Source organism: Rhinopithecus bieti, unplaced genomic scaffold (genome assembly GCF_001698545.2).
Source record: "Rhinopithecus bieti isolate Rb0 unplaced genomic scaffold, ASM169854v2 scaffold_2350, whole genome shotgun sequence".
In the NCBI taxonomy this organism is placed as follows: Eukaryota; Metazoa; Chordata; class Mammalia; order Primates; family Cercopithecidae; genus Rhinopithecus; species Rhinopithecus bieti.
Window position 1 is genome coordinate 1,753,938 of NW_016803902.1, and position 13,600 is coordinate 1,767,537.

Below are 13,600 nucleotides of genomic sequence, written 5' to 3' on the forward strand. Positions count from 1 at the left end.
AAGAATCTCCTTGGACTTCACACTTCCTTTGGGTTTCCATTCACACTTCCATTCAATCATTCATTCATTCTCAAATCCTTATTAAGCACCCACAGCGAGGCACATACTGAGTATAGTTATGGTCACAGACATGGATGCTGCCCTTATAAAGCTCAGGGTTGGTCAGAGAATTAAACTAGTCTTAACCCTCGTCTTTCCAGGGGAAGATCCTGAGGCTCGGCGGCTGCGGACAGTGAAGAACATCGCTGATCTGCGGCAGAATTTGGAGGAAACCATGTCCAGTTTAAGGGGAACTCAGGTTACACACAGGTATCTGCAGTGTGAATTACTTTACTGAACTAGCTGGTATCTTAATTTTCTACTGTGTTTGTTCATACCATTAGCAAAGCGATTTGGTTATAACGGATCAATAGCCTCGCTTTCCAAATGTGCCGGAATTCACAAAGAATGCCATACAACATGCAGAAGAGAATTATAGGAAACAAAAATTAGTATAGACTGTTTTTTCCCAAAAGCAGAAGGTTGCTAAATCCATTCAACAAACGATACTGTAGACCAGCTCGATTTAAATTTCACTTTACTTGCATTTTCTAAAACTATCTGGTGCTGTTGAAATGAGCAGGTGAACTGTATTTGACCTGTGTGATAAACTGAATAACTTGAATTCCTACCCACTCTTCTGATGTGCAGCACTCTGTAATATTGTTGGACATGCATGTGCATAAAACATGTAAGGAAATATTTATAAAAACTTATGATCGTGTTTAAACTCTAATTTAGTTGGATGAAATCTAGGATTATATTGGAAACATTTATCAGGTACTTTCATTGTTGAACAAGAAGTTGAAGAGGATGCAACCCTGGGATGTCCTTTGTGATTTGGGCAGGAGGAGGTTTTATAGTTTGTGGAAGTCAAGGAAAGTTCTCGTTGTCCCCACTGAGCTTCCACAGAGTCTCCTTTGCTTCTCCAATTTCAGTTTCTTTGATAAGTGGCTATGGCAAGGAAACCACAGGGCTTCCACTGTCAGCAGTTTTGGCAGATTGGGGTTAACCACTGTGGGTTCCATCTCCAATAGGACTGAGGCCCAAAACAAGGGGTCCAATCTGAGAAAAATAAGGCCACTTCCAAGATCAGAGGAAAACAAAAACAGCTTAAGGGACCAAATTGGCTCTTCCAGAGGAGAGTAAACTTGGGCGTTTGGGGGTGGTACTGTCTTAAACCTTTAGGTATCTGAATGAAGGGAGTCAGATATTGGATCTCGTGACTCTACCATTGGTGTGAAACATCCGTCTTTCCACCGTCGTCACTGACACTGACTTAATGTTGGCATAGCAGTTTCACGGTGGGATGGTAATTATGACAGGAGGGAAGACTTCAGTGGTTTCTTCTGCAGGGAAGAATCTCACTGTCTTTGCTCAGTGAGGAAATTCCTGTTTTCCTGTGAAAGTATAGATGATAGTTTTGACTGGGCTGTAAGAAACTGCAGTGCTGTGAAGACAGTGGAAGACGGACTCTGCCAAGAGATTGAGCTCATCTTTGGGCAGATTCTGGTCCATGTAACTTGATTGAAGAGGGAACTCAAGCCCAGGCATTTACCAATCTTTCCAGACTTTTTGGATGAAATCTGAGAAAAGCAAAAGTCTGGGGGAAGTGAACCTCAGAGGGTTACAAAATTAGAACTGTGTCCACTGCTCAGTTGGGAGGAAGCTGAGAATGTAAAATGTGGTAGCAGGAACTCCTGGTGGGTGGAGAATCCCACCCTTAGGAAAAGAGGGCTGTGATGCAACATCCTAGAATGAATGGGCAAGCAGGAACCTTCATGCCCCATCCTAATCAGCTCAGCATTTTCTAGTATTTTCTTTCCCAGAATGGAAAGAAAATTCTTTTTGGGGGAGGGGAAGGGGATGGAGTCTCACTCTCTATCACCAGGCTGGAGTGCCGTGACGCAATCTCGGCTCACTGCAACCTCCGCCTCCTGGGTTCAAGCAATTCTCCTGCCTCAACCTCCCGAGTAGCTGGGACTACAGGTGCGTGCCACCATGCCCAGCTAATTTTTGCATTTTTAGTAGAGATGGAGTTTCACCATGTTGGCCAGGATGGTCTTGATCTCTTGACTTCATGATCTGCCCACCTCGGCCTCCCAAAGTGCTGGGATGACAGGCGTGAGCCACTGCATCCGGCCTGGAAAGAAAATTCTAGCAGTTAAGGTCATTTAATTAAAGGAATTTGTTTCTTGTACCATGTTTCAGCAGGGAAAGTCTCCGGTAGGCTTTTCAGAATGTTATGTAGATGTGCAGCTTTCCTTTTTCATTTTGAGCAGAGGAAGCACACCAGGTGGTACATGGGAGCCAGCTGTTTTATCCTATTTTATATATGAGGATTATTTCATAATTCTAAATGATTAAAGAACATATAAACTGTGAAGGATACTAGGTACCTTTGAGTCTAATCAGGTTGGTTTTGTTTCTAGCACATTGGAAACCACGTTTGACACCAATGTCACCACGGAGATGAGTGGCCGCAGCATACTCAGCTTGACAGGGAGGCCCACACCTCTGTCCTGGAGACTGGGCCAGTCCAGCCCTCGGCTCCAAGCAGGAGATGCCCCCTCAATGGGCAATGGGTACCCACCTCGAGCCAACGCCAGCCGGTTCATCAACACTGAGTCAGGTCGCTACGTGTACTCCGCCCCTCTGAGAAGGCAGCTGGCCTCCCGGGGCAGCAGCGTCTGCCACGTGGACGTCTCAGACAAGGCAGGAGATGAGATGGACCTGGAAGCCATCAGCATGGACGCCCCCGGTTACATGAGCGATGGGGATGTTCTGAGCAAGAACATCCGGACCGATGACATTACAAGCGGGTAAGTACCCAGGGCCGCCCTTTTTCCCAGAGAGAAAGCAAGCTTGGCACCTGGCTTCCCTTTCGTAGGGCTCTATTTGAGTCTTCCGGAGGAGGTCCAACTGCCCACCTGAGTTTCTGCTGTCCATATCAAAGGCTGTGTGGCATGGAGGGAAACGCTGCTGGGCTGTGAGTCTGAAGGCCTGGGTAGTCCAGGCTTGGCCAGTAACTCACAGACAGCAGAGTGACACCTGAAAACAAACCATGTCGCGTTAGTCCCTTAAAACAAACCTTGCACTAAGGATGGAATCCTTGCAGATTAGACGACCTCCCTAGGCCTATGAGATTTGGCCTGTACCTATCGTTTAGATCTCATCTTCCTCTCTCCTGCCTGTTTCCCTGCTGCAGCTGTCCCTCCCAATCCTCAATCTTGTCAAACTCTTTTCCACCTCACAGCCTTGCACGCTGTTTCTCAGCCTGGATTCTGCTTCCCAGATCTTTGTGTGGTAGGTCCTTCTTGCTGCTCAGCTGACACCTCCTTGGAGGGGCCCTCCTTGACCGTGCAATTTGAAGTAGGTGTGTGTATGCCCTAAGCATCTCCACCACTCTGTGGCAGGCTGCTTTGGAAGCTTATCACTATTTGAAATTAGCCTGATTATGTGTATATCCTTTATTGCCTCCCAGCCCTCTCCTGCTTGCAGCAATAAGCACCACAAAGCAAGGACTTGTCTTGTTCATTCACTGCAGAATCCCCAGTGTGTTGTGTATAATAGGAGCTCATAAATATTGCTAAATCAATGAACATGTGAATCAGTGAATGAATGAACACACCCAGCCTCCCTGTTTCTCTGTGTGCTCATATATGAAGTAAAGGGGGGTGATGAGATGATGTCTAAGGAAACTTTCAGGTGGAGCCTGCCATGACTGTATAGCACGAGGCCTGGCCAGCAACTTGTTCATGCTCCCCTCTCAGATCACCCTGCAGACTTAAGGTGCAGTGAGTTATTTCACTTGCCTGAGACTTCTTCCTTCATCTGTTAACGTGACTTGCCCAGAAGTTCTCCAAGATCTTTTCCACCTCGAATGTTCTAGCTGTTAAAGTTACAGATAAGGAAAAGCAGAAATATTAATTGTGCCACTCATTTCCATGAAAATAATGATCAAGAACCCAATGGGTGAGTCAGTATTTTTGTAATTTAAATAATAGCTAACTCTCCTATATGCCAAATACAGTGCTAGATGCTTTACTTTTATACTCTCTTGTTCTATCTCCACAGCAGTCCTTTGAGGTAGATGATATTACAATCCCCATTTTAGAGATGAGGAAAGTGAAGTCCAGGAAGATTAAATAACTTGCCCAAGGGCTTGCAGCTATTAGCATAATAGTGTATTATCTTGCCAACATTTTGTTGCTATATTGAAATATTACAACTACTAGAGTTTATTTCAAAATTAATTTTCCTCCGTTCTACGTCTGTGACTAGAAATGTTCTTTTATGTCATTAAAAGCTGAGGCATAGAGGTGCTTTGGTTTTCAGCCTGTCACTTTTAGAACTATCTTGGGTAGGGAAATCTTTGAAAATAGGATCCACCAAACCTTTTGCAGGGGGAAAAGGAAAATTTCACCTTCACCCTCTGAAGGTTCACTGGAAAATCAACTCACAAAAGGCAGATTCGTTAGAGAAAGGACATACAAATTTACTTGACGTATATACACAGAAGCCTTCAGAATAAATACCCAAAGATATAGAGGAAATTGTCCAATTTTATGCTTAGGTTCTACAAAGTATGGACAGCTGTGTAGAAATATGATTGGGCAAAAAGGGTATGATCTAATGCTAGTAGATGAAGTGGGGAATCCCGGGAAGGTCTGTCTGTCTAGATCCTTCTTGGCCCTTCTGAGCAGCATTCCTGCCTTCTGGGTGTGGGGCAGAGCCCTCTCTGTAATGGAGGTTTCTACAATCAAACAAGGTGGTTCAGATAATTTCCTCATGCCCAGGATTCACGCAGAAAGGAAGAGGGGAAATTAGAGTAATGTTTGGAGGTTTTATGGCTGGCTTTGGGGCAAAAGGGTTCTGATTTCTATGGCCCACCTGGGGGCAGAGGGATTCTAGTTTCTATGGCTGGCCTCAGGAGAAATAGGACTGAGAGACCAGAGGGCAGGAAAAGGTCAGAGAAAAACTTTCGCTTCTGAGGCCTTTATTTTGTAGTGTTTTCTGAGCCCCAACACCTTACAGTACAACAAATTTATGCTACCTGGAATGGCTGGCGCAGTTAACGGACTGAGAAATTAAATGACCTGGTCAACTTAGAGCATCATTTTTTTTTCTACTTTTCTGCAAACATGAAAAACAATAGCATACACCTATTAACTACAACTGAATTGTGCATAATGTAATCTTTGTATTATTGTTTAGAAGACTTTTGGTATCTAGCATGGACTCAGATTTATTATTATCAATTCCCATTTTCATATACTACCAAAAAAATTCTGGCTTGTTTTGAGGTTTTTGTATCCTGTAATAAAAGAGTTTATTTTATTGTCGAACCAGTCTTAACTGTAAAAAGATGGCCAGTGAATTTATTTTGATGTAGTGTTGATTATGTCCACAAGGTGGAGACATTGAAACACTCTAACCTGAAGCTTGGTGCTAGCCGAGTGAGAAACTCCTGGTTTCTTTAACCATCCAAACCAGAGCTTTTACTTTTGCTTAAAATCACCAATGTTTACATTTCAGTTCCAGCTTTGCCAAGCTTACGTTTTAGCATGTGTGATAGCACTTAGAGCAAGTGTAGATAAAAAGTTCAGAAATGTAAGCAAAGCACCTGATTACTGAAACTGGAGAACTTTGGTCTGGTTTCTCTTCCTGTTCCTTTTAATGTAGAAATGTACCCTCAGGATGAGGAGAGGTAGCCCAGATGGTACCTAATGCTCCTTCTAGTTGTAGCATTCTAAAACACTTGTTAAGCATGTCTCCACTCTGTTTAAATGCATGTGAATTTCTGCTTTGAGGCTAAGTTACCAGTTCGTGTTTACATGCAGAGTTCAGGGCAAGACAGTTAATGTCTTTTCTACTCATATCATTTTCTTTCTATAAACTGGCAAGATTATAAATATTGAAAGGCTGGTTATTCTGTGCTTCAGAATCTGCTGAATAAGGCACTGTTGAGGCAATTGATATAGTGAAAGGGAAATAGGCTGAGATATCTTATGGGACAGACCAGGGCTTAAACCCTGCCCAACCTCTTGCCAGCTCTATGACGTTAGACATGTCATTTAACTTCCCTGAGCTTTGAAGCACTACAACTAATATGGTTTTTAAACCTTCAGCTGGATTTCTCTTTGCAGTTGTATCTGATAAAGACCAAAATCCCAGTCAGGGTCTAGATGCCTTATCGCCCTCAAACATCCAGGCGCTTGGAAACAATGAAATGATTAAAGCTTTTGTCCAGATGTTTATTTGGCTTAGTAGAAACATAACCTTGATGTATGAGTAATCTATCAATCCATACAGAGGCTCTTTGAGGAAAGTTCTTGTAAAAGTTTATAGCAAGTTTATTTAGAAAATCTGATATGGAAGTAAATTCTGGTTTCTAAAAACCTAAGAACTGTGTTTTTAAAGTGACACTGTACCTTGGCTTGGCATAACAGCTATTTTTTGATGTCTCTCTTCATTTTTCTGTATTGGTGTGTGCATGTGCACGTGTGTGTATCCTTCAGTTCTCCCTATGGTAGGGCTGAAATTACTCTATTACCATATTACCATGTAGTTTAGCTAAGAAATTAAGGGCAAATGCCTTTTACACTTTGTGTGTGTGTGTGTGTGTGTGTGTGTGTATCTCAAATCCTTATATTGTGCCTGGTATATACCAGGCATGTCTAAGTACTTTACAGGTTGTTATCTGATCTCACTCGATCCTTTTATTGGATTGATAAATTGGACATTGGCTATAGCGGGGAGGAAATTAAAATAACAGATGAGATTTCTCTTACTAGGTTTTGATCTGTGAAGTCAATCTTCTACTCATATTCTAAAATTCAAAGTGCCATATGGTACAGAATAAAATTAAAGGGGCAGACTCCAAGTCCATATGTTTGAAATGATTTTTTTTTTCTTTTCAAAGGAGGCACTGAGTTGTACAGTGTTCCAGAGTATAAATATATATCCCTTTATGGACAAAAATTGACCCTTTAAATATAACATCAGAAGTTTCTCCCTCTCAGAACCTTTGATGACTTCCCGTTGCCTGTGGGAACAGATCTGAATGCCTTAACTAACTGTGGAGGCCCTTCATGGCCTTTGCCTCACCTACCTTCGCTGACTTACCCCTGACCACATTTCCCGTCACACACTCCAGACTTCCCACTGCTCTAGGCCACCTGCCACCACCAAAGGCTGGTTCCTGCATTTGCAAAGCCCTGTCTCTGGTTCCTGCATTTGCAAAGCCCTCCCTCTTGGGACATGATGCTTTCTTCCTGGAATTCCTTTCCCCTCGTGCCCATCTGACTAATCCTGAAGAAAACATCTCCCCTGTGATGTCCTCTGGGACTCCCCCAGTCAGAGTTAGCTCTGTTTCACGTGTTTCTGATGGTCTTGGTTCACACCTACCCTTATATATAACCGTTTCACTTTGCATGGGAAATGTTTGAGAGGCACTGGATGGTATTGAGGAAAGAGGATGATCTTAAAAGGCAAACAGAATTGAGATTTAATCCTGGCTCTGCCAAGTGAACTGGAACAAGTTCTTAACCTTTGAATATTAGAGATGGAGCTTGAAAAGAACAGGCAAGAATCTGAGATGCATAAGAAATGTTGTGCGTGCGTGCGTGTGTGTGTGTGTGTCTTTCTCCACTAAACTTGGAATTCCTAGCAGGCAGACAGCACTCATTATTTTTCTAAACCCAGAGACTGGGACATAGCAGGTATTTAATATTTTGAGAATGGTCTGTTCGTTCTTGATGCCTACCCTGACAGGACCTTATGCTTATATAATTCGCTACCACACGATATGAAGCTCAATGGTTCTATTTACAGAACACTTGGAGAAAGCCAACTTAGCCTGAGGTGTCCATCTAGTGGCTGATAGAGGATGTGATGCTGTGGTTTCAATTGCTTTTCACTGTGAGTCATTGTGTTGGTTTAAAGCTCCTTCCTGGCTGGTGATATTTAGGGCTAAGGATGTTAGCTTTTGAGAATGAGGCTGATCAATAGCCTAGTGCGGAGACAAACCAGGGTGTAAGCATTTCATCTTCCACAGTGGCTTTTTAGGGGCTGCTGTTTTCCCTCTTTGGTGGTAGGAACTACTCCATTGGCAAATATGGACACAGATGCCTGCTGGGAGACTCCATTCTTCAGAAATTGAGGAACTCATTCGTGCTGAATCAATTAAAGTCATCCCTCAGTGTCCATGAGGGATTGGTTTCAGGACCTCCAGAAAATACCAAAATCTGTGGATGCTCAAGTTTTCATGTAAAATTGTGTAGTATTTGCATATAACCTATGTATATCCTCCTATATACTTTAAATCATCTCTAGATTACCTATAACATCTAATACAATGTAAATGCTCTATGGATAGTTGCTATGCTTTATTTTGTTTGTATCATTTGTTCTTAAGAGGGTGCTTCATGCTCTCATGCATCATTAGCATGTATAATGCCCTGTATCTTTTCCTTTTTTTTTTTTTTTTTTTTTTTTTTTTTTTTTTTTTTTTGAGATGGAGTCTCGCTCTGTCGCCCAGGCTGGAGTATAGTGGCATGATCTCAGCTCGCTGCAAGCTCCGCCTCCTGAGTTTCACACCATTCTCCTGCCTCAGCCTCCCAAATGGCTGGGGCTAGAGGTGCCTGCCACCACACCCAGCTAATTTTTTGTATTTTTAGTAGAGACGGGGTTTCACCATGTTAGTCAGGATGGTCTTGATCTCCTGACCTTGTGATCCGCCCACCTCAGCCTCTGAAAGTGCTGGGATTACAGGTGTGAGCCACCGTGCCCAGCCTATCTTTTCCTTTATTGCCTGTCAGTCATCTCTCTGATTCCATCCAAGCAGAGGTAGTGACTTTTCTGTATGCTTCCTTGATACTTGCTGTATCTGTATTAGCCGTGGTAGCACTACATCAGAATTAGTTTATTAGTGTTTGTATGTATGTGTGTGTGTATACGTGTGTATGTGTGTATATGTATGCATGTGCGTGTGTGTATATATATATATATATGAGATAGGAAAGACAAAACCCAAACCTGTTGTAAGTTCTAAAGGTTAAGGTCAAATCTGTCTTGAGTGCTCCTGTCTCTTCATTGGCTGGCACAGTGCCTGCCTGTTCTATAGTAAGTAGTCAATAAATATTTGCTGGCTTGGCACAGTGGCTCACATCTGCAGTCCCAGCACTTTGGGAGGCTGAGATGGAAGGATCATTTGAGCCTAGGAGTTCAAGACCAGCCTATGCAACGTAGTGAGACCTGTTGCTACAAAAAATTTAAAAGCTGTTCATGGTGGCATGTTCCTGTGGTCCCAGCTGAGGTGGAAGGGTCACTTGAGTCCAGGAGATTGAGGGTGCAGTGAGGTGTCATTACACCATTGCACTCCAACCTGGGTGACAGAGAGAAAGACCTTGTCTCAAAAAAAAATCAAGTGAATGCTACAACTAACTTTAAGAATGGCAAGGCCAACCATATTTCTCTAAATGAATTTGTGCCTATGATTGTAGCCCCATTGAGTTTGAGGACCTAGCCACATGTCTTTCTTCTTCTGGGCCCTGTCATTTTGGACTGCCTCTAACCCTGTGAGCTTGACATTATCAGTACAGGAGAAACAGAACTAGGAACATTTGCCATGTGGACTGATGGAAGATAGACATGCCCCTGTTCATCTCTTCTTTCCTTCACTGAACATTATGGGACAAATGTGTGAGGTGTTTCTCACCAAGTCAGCATAGAACATAGCAGGCAGCACCCTGAGTCAAAGGGGGTAGATTAATAACATGAAAGGCTCTTTCTTATCTAGTGAATCTCTCCAGACCAGACCTGGAGTGACCTTGATAGGCTGTTGTTTCTGGCAGACTGATAGGAGAGAAAGCCAGAGTACTCCTTACAGCCTAACGCACCCTGGAGCCAAGATAAATGAATTTAGGAGAGGCTGTCCTGAAAGGCACTGATTCATGGCAGGTTCCAGCAGGGTGTGGCAGGCATCTTGAGATTTGGAAAGGATAGGTTCTTGTTTCTCTAAGCTGATCCCACTGAAATGATCTTGGCTTTTGGTGTTCTTGGAAGGCTTGGGAAGTTCAGGTTGCCAGCCAGCCAGTGGGCTGGTCTCAGTGGGATTAGGAAGATTGAGCTGTCAAGGAAAGGTAAAGACTCAGCTGTGTGGACAGACCCATCTATAGGGCTTGGCGCAAATGAATGGAAACTCTCTCTTCACAGCACTCAGACACGAGATGTGTGGGTTGCTTTCCCCACACAACCAATTCTCCTACCCCAGCTGACTGTCCTATAGTTCAGTTCAATTTGGACACCATCTACCTGGAGTTAGCCTAGGCCCCACAGGTTAAGGGCTCAGTTCCACAAGACTGCCACACTCCGCCCACCACCCCGCACACATACTCTCTCTCCCTCTCTCTCTCTCTCTCTCTCTCTCTCTCTCTCTCTCTCTCTTTTTCTCTCTCTCTCTCTGTCTCTCTCCAGATGCCAATCACAAGTCCTAAGTCCCAAGGTTACCCACGCTTCTGTCCAACTTGGCTGAAAATCAGGAGTTCCCATGACCTCCCTCACATTCAGTAATTTGCTAGAATGGCTCACAGAACTCAGGGGAACACTTTTATTTACTGTGGCTGGTGTGTTTTAAAGCATATGGTAAGGATACAAATGAACAGCCAGATGAAGAGGTGCATAGTGCAAGGTGTGGGGGTGGTGCAGAGCTTCCATGCCCTCTCCATGAGTGCCATCATCCCAGCACCCCATGTGTCCACCAACCTGGAAGCTCACTGAGTCCCATAGTTGAATGTTTTTTGGAGACTCCCTTATGTAGCTATGACTAGTTAAATCATTGGCCATTAGCAATTAAGTCCATCTCCAGCCCTTCCTTACTGTCTTGGAGGTCAGAAGGCAGGGATGAAAGTTCCAATGCTCTAATCACATGGTTGGTTTGTCTCGCAACCAGCTCCTATCCTCCAAGAGTCACCACAGTAGCATAAGCCCAGGTATGTTTGAAAGGGGTTTGCTATGAATAACAAAAGATGCTCCTCTTAGCCCTATCAAGAAATTCCGAAGACTTAGGAGCTCTGTGCCAGACACGAGGAGCAGAGACCAAATATACATTTCTCATTATGTCACCGCAAGTCACTTGCCGCTAATGCACTGCCCTCCTCTTAAAACAGACAAACTTGGCCGGGCACGGTGGCTCAAGCCTGTAATCCCAGCACTTTGGGAGGCCGAGACGGGCGGATCATGAGGTCAGGAGATCGAGACCATCCTGGCTAACACAGTGAAACCCTGTCTCTACTAAAATACAAAAAACTAGCCAGGCGAGGTGGCGGCGCCTGTAGTCCCAGCTACTCGGGAGGCTGAGGCAGGAGAATGGCATAAACCCGGGGGGCGGAGCTTGCAGTGAGCTGAGATCTGGCAACTGTACTCCAACCTGGGCGACAGAGCGAGACTCTGTCTCAAAAAAAAAAAAAAAAAAAACAGACAAACTTCAAAGATGCAACGAGGCTCCAAGGGGAAAGTACAGGCCCAGAGCAGCCCAATAGGTTGGTGATGTGGCTGGGCCGGATCCAGTCTAGGGGTCTTTCCGTGCCTCTCTGCTTCCCTCGGTGTCTATTTCTGACAGCTCTTAATAGTGTATGAATTCATAGAAATCATAAATACTTTTCCCTGTCTGATATTTTCCTTGGTGTTAAATATCCCAGGCAAATACAATGGTCCCTGTTTTCCTAAGCAGCTCTCTAGGTAGAGTAAGCAAGCACAGAGTCATGCAGGGGGCAAGATTAATTTCCCCAAGTGCTGCAGAAAAAATGACAGCTTTCTCTGCGTGGTTGTGATGTCGTCTGACATGGCTGGTTTGGCAGATGGATGGCTCTGGCTACCAAGATCAGTCATCCCTGATGGCTGGGGCAGCATCAACTGAACACCTCTTCTCCCTCCACGGTGGACCCATTTGATGTAATGAGTACAGGAAATCTACTAGCCCTTATTGGCATCTGGGTAGGCAGTCTCATCAGAGGAGAAAGAATAACTGAGCTGCCAGCCCGCTGGAGGAGGAGAAATTCTCCAGCACTCCCATGCGCACTCTGTCCACTGCTGGTGATGACAGACTTAGCATGCTGAGACCTGGATTAAAAAGAGATTTACTGGGGGACAGCCCCATGGAGAAATGAAGTGTGGTCCAGCTTTGATGTGGGCAGCCTACACTGCCACAGATGTCTAATGGCAAATGCTGGCTTAGTAATTTATGGGGAAGAGAGAGAAAAAATAAATAAATGGGTGTCTTGTCTTCTCAGGAAACCAGGGTTGGGCCTCGATTTCCTGGGAATTTCCTATCTAGCTTTGAGGCTTGAATCCCTTCCTGCCTCCCTCCCACCCCTGCATCCTGTGGGAAGGAAGAAGAAGAAGGGAACAAAAGTGGGTGCTTTGGGAGAAGGAAGTCTTAGGCCCTTCTTGAGAGGCCTCCAAAGGGGCTGCTCCCCGCCTGCCACCCACCTTTCAGATGTCCTCCTCCTCCCGTAGCTTTCCAAAGCACAGGCTCTTCTGGCCTTGGACACTGGAAACCTTTCCTTTGGCCTACCTTCTGGGAAGGCTCCAGGCAAAAAGCAGTAAAATCCCCTGTAAAAAGTGTGTATTGAGTTTGTTATATGCTAGAGACTATGCTAAAAGCACTGAGGCCGAGGGAAATGAATAAGACCAGGTTGCCAAGATCCTAATGCTGTGAAGGGAGGATCATGCAACAGGGCACTGTGTAGGTCAGCGTAAGAGTGGTGAGCGAAGGAGGCCAGTGAGGAAGCGATGGCTCGTGTTGGGACACAAACACCCTTACCATGAGGTGAGGGTCGGTGGGAAGTGTGGGCTGTGGAGTTTGACCTGCAGTCCAGGCTGGTTCTACCCCTTGGTTAGCTGTGTGTCCTTGAGCAACCTATTTAATTCCACTGTGCGCATCTCATAGATTTGATATGAGGTTGCAGTGAGATCATGGTGTGCACTCTCAGCCCAGTGCCTGGCATGCATGCTGTAAGCACTCAGCAGGGTTCACTACCATATTGTCCACCACTATCACTACCAGCAGCAGTGGTGGCACCTTGAGGACATGTGAGCTGGGCCTCGCAGGATAAACAAGGGCGCAGGCAGACCAGTGGCATGAGGACATACAGGTATTGCCGTGTTATTATGAGGTTGGTGCCTGGGTGGGTTGCAGATTCAAGATGGAGGTCGGGGGGGCAGTGGGCTCAGGTTAGAAGCTATTCCAGAGACCATGCAGCAGAGGCACAGGGCTGGGTAAGGCCAGGGCCAGGGGAACAGATGCACAATGAGCTTAAAGACACTTTTTACATTAAACTCAGCCTGATGTGGGGGCCGGTTAGACAGGGGACGCAAAGAAGACAGAGAAGATAAGGATGGCTTCCAAGCTCCAGCCTGTGTTGTAACTGCTGGGAAATAGTTGGTGTCTATCCTCAGACCCTTTGTCATTTCCTAGCCTTCCCTCTTGCATGTTAGCACCCACCCTGTGCCCCCAGATTGTCTCAGGCCTTCCAGGCAACCCCCAGACCAGGGCTGG

At 45.0% G+C, this 13,600-nt stretch overlaps 1 protein-coding gene across 9 annotated transcripts in view; it reads left to right on the forward strand.

The window, feature by feature from the left end:
• Positions 1-13,600, forward strand: part of NAV2 (neuron navigator 2) — a 412,855-nt gene that overhangs the window by 232,696 nt on the left and 166,559 nt on the right. For all 9 annotated transcript variants that reach the window (XM_017858289.1, XM_017858297.1, XM_017858306.1 and 6 more), the window contains 2 exons: positions 201-309; positions 2,472-2,861. In XM_017858289.1, the coding sequence (XP_017713778.1) occupies positions 201-309; positions 2,472-2,861 (499 nt within the window). The remainder of the gene's footprint in view (positions 1-200; positions 310-2,471; positions 2,862-13,600) is intronic.